This window comes from Falco biarmicus, chromosome 6 (genome assembly GCF_023638135.1).
Source record: "Falco biarmicus isolate bFalBia1 chromosome 6, bFalBia1.pri, whole genome shotgun sequence".
In the NCBI taxonomy this organism is placed as follows: Eukaryota; Metazoa; Chordata; class Aves; order Falconiformes; family Falconidae; genus Falco; species Falco biarmicus.
The window spans coordinates 46,583,652-46,593,809 of NC_079293.1; the positions used below are offsets into that span (position 1 = coordinate 46,583,652).

A 10,158-nucleotide genomic window follows, 5' to 3' on the forward strand; every position below is an offset into this window, starting at 1 on the left:
GCCGCCTGCTAAATAAAACCCGTGGGAAGGCTTTGGGGTTCAGCCCAGCTCCCTGCAGGACGGCCCCTGCGCGCCCGGGCGCTGCGGCTTCTGCCAGCGGCGGCCCCCGGGGGGGCGACCCCGGCAGGGGCGGGCGTGTGCCGGGACGGAGGGGGACCGGCTCAGCATGAACACACCGGCGAAAGGCTGGGGAAAGTAGTAACCCCGGTGCCGGGGAGGGGGCTCCGCAGGGAAGCAGTCGGTGCGGGAGCGAAGGGCCCCGGGGGGTGCAGGCGCTTCCCCTCCCGGCCGCCGCGGGTGCGGGAAGGGGTGCGCGGAGCGGTGTGCCCGCCGCGGTCTCCGCTGGCCGCCTGCTCTCCCGCTTCGCCAGGCGGCATCACGCGGCCGGACGGGGCCCTGCTTCCCGCAAAACTAACTCATTAATATAAATCACATAATGGGGGGGGGGGGCTGTGCTGGGAAGAGATAGAGTGCGCGGCTGCTCATGAGTTAAATATAAGTCCCTGACTGTCCTGAGCAAAGCGGCCATCCCCTTGGGAAGGGTGACGTCTCCCCAGTAACGTGATTGCTTCTTCGGAAGCAGAAACGTGTAAACGCTATAAAACGCGGCGGCGCGGTGGGCAGCTCAGAGCGTGCGGCGAGACGGAGCTCTCCCCTTCTTCCCTCTCCTCCTCCTCCTCCTCAGCCGCCGCCGCCCCGGCAGCCGCGCAGCGGGGCAGGGCGCAGGCCCCCAGCAGCGCTCCGCCGTTCCGCTCCGCCGTTCCGCACCGCACCGCGCCCGCCCGCTCAGCATCACCGACGGACTCGCGGCTCCGTGAGTAACTTTCCCTCCGCCGCAGCGGCAACTTCCCAGCGGATGAGGAGGGTGTCCCGCTCCCGTCCTCCTCCTCCCCGCTCCCGGACCTGCGGGGAAAGCGCCCCGGCCGTCGGGTCGCGGGCAGCGGGCCAGACCGCCCGGGGCGGTCGGGGGGGACCCTTCCCTTTTACCGCTTAAAGAATGTGTGTGTTTTTTAAGGTCGCTGAACCCCGGGCGCCGCTGCCCCGCCGCACCGGGCCGGGCGTCGCCTTCGGGGAGCCAGCTCTCGCTGGCCGCCGGCAGCTCGCCCGCCACGGGGACCCCGCTGCCGGCGGCGTCTTTCGGGGCCGGGGCCGGGGGTTGCGGCTGAAGCTCCGGTGCCCCAGTGCAGGGCCGGGCGGTGCGGCGGGTCGGTGGGTGACGCTGCGCTCTTCCCTCCGCAGGTGGCGGCCATGGAGCACCGCGGCGCCTCCCCGCTCCTCCTCGCCCTCGCCCTCCTCAGCGCCCTCTGCTGGCGGGCGCGGGCGCTGCCCCAGCGGGGGGCCGCCTTCCCCCCCGTCCCCCGGTAAGGGCCGCGCTCCGCGCCGCGCTGCGCTCCGTTCCGCGCCCCGCCGGTGCTCGCCCTCCGCGGGGAGGTCGAGGGGGCTGCGGGAAGCGCCACCCTTCCACCAGGCACCCGGCGCGGCACTCCCTGTCGGGGCGCTGCCTCTGCAGCTGCCGGGCGCGCACCTCCGCGCCGAAGCTTCGGAGGAGGGTGCCCGGCCAAGCGCCGGCGGTGCCCGCCCCGCCGCAGCCCCCCGGGCCGCCCCCAGCCGTGCTGCCTTCGGGCCGGGGGCCGCCAGCGCCGGGCGTGTGCGCGGCGCGCAGGGTGCGCGTTCGAACGTGCTCCTGAGCACGATGCGTGCCCCTGGAACGGCCCCGGCTTTTCTTGTGGGAAAATTCCTCAGTGTCCGAAGTTGGGCTATTTGAACGCATCCTCCAAAACAGCGGAGACATACCCAGGCAAAATCGAACATATTAAGAATTCCTAAATCTTGAGTTGAGGGGACATGGTCCGGATGGACCGACGTGTGGGTTCGAAGCTGCATGCCTTGATGGTTGAAGTTGTTATTAGTTGTCTAACCAAATTAAACCAGGTGGCGGAAAGGTACATTCTACGTTTAGGTAAGAGACACAAAGTGTAAAAAGACCCATGAAAACCAGAATAGCAAAACAGCATAGTGACTGATTTTCAACAGGAGTGACTTGAGTCAGCTTATTTTACACAACAAGTTTCCCTTTTTTAACCAGACAGAAGTCTTCCATGCCTCAGATATATAAGTAGTACTAATAGTTATAACACTGTAGAATTACAAGGACAGTAGACTATCCTGGTTTTGGTGTGTGATTTTTGCACATTACCATACTCGGGCTTACTATAGCGATGGGAGCCCGTTGTCTGCTGTAGAATGTAAGAGCAGCTAGAAGAAACATCGGATGCCAAACTACTGCTCTGCAGTCAAATGGCGCTGGGTAAAATATGATACTTCATAAGAAACAGCAGTTTACAAAAATGTGAAATAACTGTAAATTGGTTTCTACAGAGCATTACCGTGATACATTTTAAAAGATTAAATGCGAACCTTTTTTAACTTGCAACTCACAAATTATTTTAAATGTGAGTGAATAAATACACGTAGAGATACATGACTGCACTTCACATTTAGTTTGACATTCTTGAGAGTGTATTTACTTCTTTTAGAGAAGGCCTAAGAACTGTTTCATACTGCATTTCAAAGCACGTTTTAAGTCTTAATTGGAAGGTAAGTACTTAACAGGAAGTGTTTTCACTTTGCGTGGGTGGAGGCTGGTAATTCCATCCATCGTTTATATAAAATATAAAGTTATGAAAAGCTCTGTGTTGTCACTTGAACTGTAATTGCCATACATTACGCACTGTTCACTGGAATAAATTCTGTGCAATGACAACGTATATCTAGAAAATATGTGTTAGAGAGAAGGATCCGTTATGTTGATTATCACTGAGCATGGATTATACCTGAAAGTGATTTTTGTTTTATCCAGACTGCTTTAAAATGCCTTATGGATTAAAGTAGGTAGATGTGCATTTTAACACAAACCAAAATGTACACTGCAGTGAAGTGTTGCATGTCCTCAGCTAAGTGTGCTTCACACGGTTTTCTTCTCCAACAGATTGGGAAACAGAATGCCATTTGATGGAGCCAGTGAATCTGACCATGTCCACGGGTCATTAAAGTCTGAATCAGACATTTTGCAGAACACACTACCTGAAAATGAGAAATTCTATTTTGATCTGTCCAGAATTATTGATAGGTGAGTTTCTTTATTATCACAAGTACAAATGATGATGCACTACTCGAATTATGCCAAAAGACTGGTCACATTTTCAAACTGAGAAATAGGAAATGAAGACTCAGTTACAGAAATAAACAACAAACCACACTGGTTGTCTGGCTGAATACTGGTAGCAGTAGGAATGTCTGCAGAAATGTTGATTCATCATGTCAGAATAGCAATGCAATTCATTTACTTCCCAAGAAGGGCTAAAAAGTATATTGTGAAAGCCTGGATGTTTTTATGGAAACATGGACATTGTTTTAAGCTTAATGTAGTATATATAATACATAACTTAAGGAAAGCAGTATGTTTACAAAATGAACGTTATCAAAATTATATGAACCCAGGTTGTATTGTAGAGTTTATTTATTGTCCATTTCAGAAATGCAAGGCATGCTGATGGAATTTTCACCAGTGTCTACAGCCATCTTTTGGCTAAACTTGCTGTGAAGAGATATCTGCATTCGCTTATTAGAAAACGAGTTAGGTGAGGTGACACTTACATTAGGTAGTTTTTTCCTAGCTGGCTTCATTGGCAATTTTTCACTCTTCCATACCTTAGTTCTCATTTTTGCAATTTAGAGTTAACAAAACCAAAGCTAATATAATGACGGGGGAGCTGAAAATCCTATATAACAACTTAGTAGTATTTGTTTCTAAATGAATGTTACTATTTATTCCTGATACAGCTGTGAGGGGTAGAGCAACAGACACTGTACATAGCACTGATAATAAATACTGGTAATATTATAATGACTATCACTCCAATTTTGCTATTTTTTTCTCTGGTAGTGTTTTTCCCAGCTTGCTGGATAAATGGCAAAAGTAAATACAAAATGATTGATTACTCAGTACTTACAAAAGAACAGGGGAATGCTCAATGAAATTAGGAAATGATTGGTTTACAGTGAAAACAAAAAGGAATGATTTTTTTCTACCATATAACATATTGCCAGATGTTGGGGAGAGTATTACAGAAGGATTTGAAAAAGAATGAAGCAAATCCATAGCCAAGGAATCTGGCTGCAACTTCCAGACCAGGACGCTCATAAACTAATGATGGTAGAATGCTGGGAAGGATCACTGAATACTTCCCTTGTTTTTATATCCCTAAGCAGCAGCTACTGGACACTCTTGGGAATGGAATAGTAGAATACTTTGGGCTGGCCTGATATGACAGTTTCTTTGAGTGCCTACTTCATATGCTCAAAATCTGAGTGAAATTTAGGTCCTGCATTTGTGTCAGTGCTAGCTTTGTCCCAGAACATAAAGTGCCAGTTTCTCATACGCTATAAACTAACATAAATCATTTAAAGCAGAATACACTGAGGCATCCCAGGATCGGCATGAAAAATAGGCCTCCAAGTTTGGATTTCACAAGGTGTGTTTCATTTCCTGATACCTCCTTAAAACAAGCATTTGTAGCTATGTATGTGATGCTACACTCTCACAGAGGCAGGCTCTGTCCTCACTGCGTTCAATATGAACAGTGACCAGGTCCTTTAAGATCTTACTGTGACTTAAGACAGTCTGCACCTTGGCATTGTACTAAAATATATGTACTCAAGTGATAGAAATCAGAATAAAGTCAGTCCATCAAAAAGAGTAACCTGGGCTATGAGAACAGACAGGAGGGAGTCATGAAATCCACATTCAGCCATTTGATCCTGCAGGATTTCTGGGACGGGGACTCTAGAAATCATTGAGTATGGATCCTAATTGCATGGGCCATGACGAAGCTGAGCAGGAGAAAGAAATCAGTGAAGGTGTGCCCAAAAAGACTGAACCAATCCTTAGAATTTGATCCTTGTTACTAAAATGTGCAGTAAGCAATAGAAGCAGCAGCTTCTTTTCAACAGAAGAAAGATCCAAAGTCATAGCACGAAATGAAAGCTGAAATAAAAATTTGATTTTATTTAGCTAATCAACATTGTAAAGTTTGCTTCACTCATTTAATGGTATCTTCTTTTAAACAGATATAGCCTATTAATTTTTTCTTTGTAATTGTTGTATTGCCAGCTCCCAGGACAGTCCTGTCAAACGCCACTCTGACGCTGTCTTCACTGACAACTACAGCCGCTTTCGAAAGCAAATGGCTGTGAAGAAATACTTAAACTCAGTTTTAACTGGAAAAAGAAGGTACTACAAGAAAGCATATATATATAGTTTCCTTACTTGTATGGTATTAAGACAGAAAAGATTTATACCCACGTAGGCAGAGAGGACAACCAAAAGGCAGTGAACATTAAGGACTTTATAATGTAGTTTATAACATGGTTTTCAAGTACAGACATTTTCTTCCAGACTGGAACAGACACTACAATCAGATTAGAATAAAAGAATAAAGAGGAGACAGCATCTGGCAATTTTAAAAAGCTTCTGACAGATTCTTAATTTATTTATTTAATTATTTATTTAAAAGCCTCTTAAGGAAAAATGCGCAGAGCTATGGAACATGAACAACAATTTTATTTTTTGAAAAAATGCACTATTTGTTGAAAATTTGCCTGTAAGTAAACACATAAAATGAAAATTCAGAAGTCCCAGAAAGACCATTTGTCCTAATCATTATAGGTGAGAAGTGCCAGCATATGTTTTTGTAGAGCTTATATTCTGTTTGTTTATTCACTCATTTAGACAACTCCTTTTAAATATTATGTCTCCTCACGCATTAAACATGCTATTTCATGTGATTTCTAACACTTTAGGATAAATTTAACAAAATGTGCAATAGCTAGTTAGAAGCAGGCTTTACTTGCTTGTTTGCTATTTCTTCTGAGAGCAATAAAACTCATTTCTGATCCACAACAGCCAGGAAGAGCTAAACCCCGCCAAACTTCGAGATGAAGCAGAACTTCTTGAACCTTCCTTTTCAGAAAACTATGATTCTGTAGATGATCTGCTGAGCCATGTCCCATCTGGTATGCCCAGATTTCTTTCCTCTTGTTATCTGTTACTTGTCTTGACCCATAAAATGAGATTATTTATACAAGAAGTGTGGCCTATCAGAAAAGCAGAATCATCTAGGAAAGAGCCATATTCCATGAAATACTGCATGTTTCTGTAGGGTTGTGTCTGAATATAGTAATAATTTTAATAACAATAATTAAGTTATCCCATGATTGCTGTTATTGAAAATTCCTAATTAAATGGCACTGTTAATAATGCACCTAGCTCACTTGGGTGTTTCAACTTGTGTGCACTACAGCATAAACCCAGAATTGACTCATTTTTAATTACAAAGATTATTATTTCTTCAGAGAAAAAACTCAAGGATTTTTTTTTTAATTAAAAAAAAAAAAAAAGCCTCACATTTAGTTTAACATCTGTTTCACTGGAAGGGAGTTGCCCCTGGAGCTAAGAGGATCAGCAACATGAACGCTAAACATTAAGAAAGCACTTGACTCTCACCTAAGGTGTGCCACAGAGGGGCTGTCTGACATGCAAATATTGCAGTTACTGTTTTCCCTGTGGCTGCTACTATTTTTCTAAAACCATTCGCAAATATGTTTCTTTGGTTTACTGAAATGTAAACCCTTCTACATCACAGCACTTGAAGGGACATAAAATTGAAAGGGTAACATAGAATTGAATTGGGCTTGGTATTCTCGAAAGTGTATTATGGAATTGATAATAGGATGGGTTTTGGCAATCAGCTGTCTCTCAACTACAAGTGAAAAAAAAAAAAGGCTACTCTTGAAGATAACATCAGCGGAGGGTGTGTGGGGGTGTGTGTATAAAAAAACCAACCAAACAAACCCAAACCACCAAAAAAAAAAGACATTTCCTCAAACTGTTATTTCCTATTTCCTTCCAAGACTGAAAGGAAACATTCTTTTCTTCTCCACAAACAAGGCAATTCCTCTAAAGTTCCCAAAGATTAGAAAGCACATAAACTGCTTATGCCTCAAGGAACAATACGATTTGTAAGTGATGATTCTGGAAATAAATGATGATCTTCCTAGACAAGATTATTGCAAAAATATCTGCTCCTGGATTTTGCACCTGCTGGAGCTTCTGATGTTGATTGAGAGAGAGTAGTGGTGCAGCGGGTTGTAGGTGTCTTCCTGGAAACATTTTCAGTCCTTACCTTTTTTTATGGACTGTCCTGATGATCAGGGTCTCCTTCCAGGTGAATCGCCTACTCACCATTGACTGTTACTGGTCATTTATTTTATTGCAGTGCCCCAGTGGCTGATACAGTGTGTATTGAGCAACCTGAATTCATGTATCCACTTCAAGGTTACAGTTGTTTTCAAAGTGATCTGTCAGGGCTGTAGGCCAACATGCAGTCACATTTTTGCCTAATCCTTCAACGTTTTGTCTTCATCTTACAACCCTGTCTGCTGGCTGTAATGCCCACCGATGTCATCTGAATAGTTCCATCTCATGCTTGTCATCCCAAGTACAGTAAATGTTTTATATCAAGGGTTACTTTTTGTCTGCTGTCTGCTTTTATACACCTCATGATGCAACTGCTTACGAAAATTATTTTTAAAACATAATTCTCCCTTGTTTTTCAGGGCCTCTGAAGGACACCTGGTAAAGTCTATGACAAGAACAAGCTATTTTTGAGTTCTACATAGTATTTCAAAGAGATGACTTTAGTCGTCAAACCAGAACAAATATGTTGTGAAGTGAAAGTTGTGATATATTTGTTTCTTATGTAATAAAACTTGATATTTACATTGTAAATATTACTCTAGAGTTCTCTACTAAAAGCTGTACATATGGATGCCAGTTTAACTCATGAGAAGTCTGTGAGTCCATATGCTGTAAATCCTTTACTTCAATAAATTCATTTGAAAATGAGTGTGCAGCTGGAAAGAGCCCATCATTACTAGTTGATTGGCTTATTTTAGGTGTGGTTACAACTTCAGATAAGCCTGTGTCATGATAGAGATACATTTCCAGGTAGCTTCATAAATGTAAAAACATGAGGAAAAGAATGTGCAAAGTGTGTAAAACTGTGTTACAAAGATCTCTCTGAAGGTTATTGCCAAGCAGAAGGGAATGATTTTCTAGCTCTTTAGCAAGTAACTAGAGAAAATGCAAAAGCATTGAAAATTATGTGACCTCTAACAGCATCTTTCCTTCCTATTCACATTTTTAATATTTCGCAATATACAAATTATATGAAGACCAGAACTGTATCCTTTATTTTCAGTTGTAGTTTGGATGCTCTGGAACTGACAAAGCATACAAAGAATGCTATCCCTTGATTTGTTTGATGCCAGAAGTCACCGGTAATTCTACATTTAATGGTCTGTAGCTTTGAAATGAAACTATTCCTTATATACAAAATGGATCTGAAGACACTTTACTATTTTTTCAGAATGAATGTAATTTACAGGATATGCAGACAATAAATCATTTATTATCATGGCAAACTATTAGTGGTTTGAATCAGTGCTACAGGTACCTGGAACAATAGAGGTCCCAGTAAGTGCTGTCTCCACTATAGTATTAGAGGAAGATACTATTTTTTAACTGAAGTACACTATGTTATATTAGAAAGACAAGCAAATAAGCCTCCAGTCCCCATTTCTTTAGCTTTATATCACTGTAGCTTAGTATGGAACTGGAAATTTGCAGCTGATTCACTGTTGCTGTGAATCAGAATCTGGTTGTATTTTATTAAAATTGTAGATTTAACCAATTGGATCATTTTCTAAAGACTTATTTACTGTTGTAAGGGCCAATAGTTCTATTGTAGTAAGGAAAGCATACAGTACTGCATGTACAACATATTAAATGCATATTCATGCATGATACCACTCATGACACTCCCATGACTTCCCTCCCACCTGCTAGAAAGAGATGAAATTTGAAGTAGAAAAGCTTATCAGACCTACTTACAAGTTCAAATTGGAATTTCAAGTATAATTATATATCATACATATGCACACATAGACGGTGATAAAACTGATTTACAAGTTTCACTTACAAGTTTACTGTTCTCATTTAGAAGGAAGCTGGAAACATGGTAAAATTTGAGATTTATGGAGACTAGTTCTCATAAATATGTAGCCTTCAGATTTGCAGGGTTTTTTTTGAATATTGGCAACTGCATGTCAAAAGAAAACCAGTTTGCACAGATCAGATGCTATTATTGCTATTTCTGTCTAGCCTTCACAGAATTTATTTTAGCCTAAGCCGATGAATGGTTAACAAATGTTAGAAACACTTTTGAAGTCATCTTTTGAAAAGTGGGCTTCTAATGGTGGTCCACTCGCAAATCTTACCTTATTATGAAAACATGAGTGCAAAAGTAGTTTTGGAAATACTTGAAGGATACTAAAGACTGATGCTATAGTACTTAATAGGAAATTTTCTTCAGTGTAATTTGAACATTGTTAGGATTTCTGTGATAATAAACTTTAAAAAAGTAAGTGAAAACAATTAGCCGGAAGCAAAGCTGTGTATGGTCCTCACAGACAGAACTTTTTATTTAATTATACATAATGCTCATTCACTCAATTTAAAGTAACAAAAATTGGAGTGATGAAACTTTTGACTCCACAATTCCAGAAATCTTTTTTTTCTAAATTTGACTTTTTTTATTTATTGCCAGTTTACCAATAAGGCATCTGGTGGAAGAACTTGTCTTCCATGTCTAATGTTTAATCTCCCAGTATTTTGTTCTCCATAGAAAACTGTAGAACCTTAGAACATGTATTTTCTCTGTTATGATGGAGATGGAGTGGGTTACAGAAAAAAAGGGACGCTTATTAGGAAATCATACATATATTATAAAATATAAAATTAATACCTTCGTTGTAATAACTAAAATTATACTATGATAAATTCCTCAGAGGGTTAGCAAATAGGCAGTCTAAAAAGCATATGTACATTTATGTACATTTTAGCAAAACCTAGCACTGAAAGGAGAGATACTAATCTCCAGAATTAACAAGTAACCTGACTTGATATCTGTGTTAAGGGATGGCTTTAAACTTGTCATAGCAACTTTTGACATTCTATAGGAGATATAAAGCCCACTT

General features: G+C 42.2%; 1 protein-coding gene across 2 annotated transcripts; it reads left to right on the forward strand.

Annotated features, from left to right (window-relative positions):
- Positions 1–565: 565 nt before the first annotated feature.
- On the forward strand, positions 566–7,966 carry VIP (vasoactive intestinal peptide). 2 transcript variants are annotated; one of them, XM_056343818.1, is made up of 7 exons: positions 566–814; positions 1,240–1,361; positions 2,990–3,130; positions 3,537–3,641; positions 5,174–5,293; positions 5,966–6,075; positions 7,678–7,966. In XM_056343818.1, the coding sequence occupies exons 2-7, from the start codon at positions 1,249–1,251 to the stop codon at positions 7,698–7,700; spliced, it is 612 nt and encodes a 203-aa protein (XP_056199793.1). In that variant the 5' UTR covers positions 566–814; positions 1,240–1,248; the 3' UTR covers positions 7,701–7,966. The 2 variants fall into 2 exon arrangements, with proteins under 2 accessions (XP_056199793.1, XP_056199792.1); XM_056343817.1 differs by lacking the exon at positions 3,537–3,641 and having other exon boundaries at positions 578–814.
- The last annotated feature ends 2,192 nt before the right edge of the window (positions 7,967–10,158 follow it).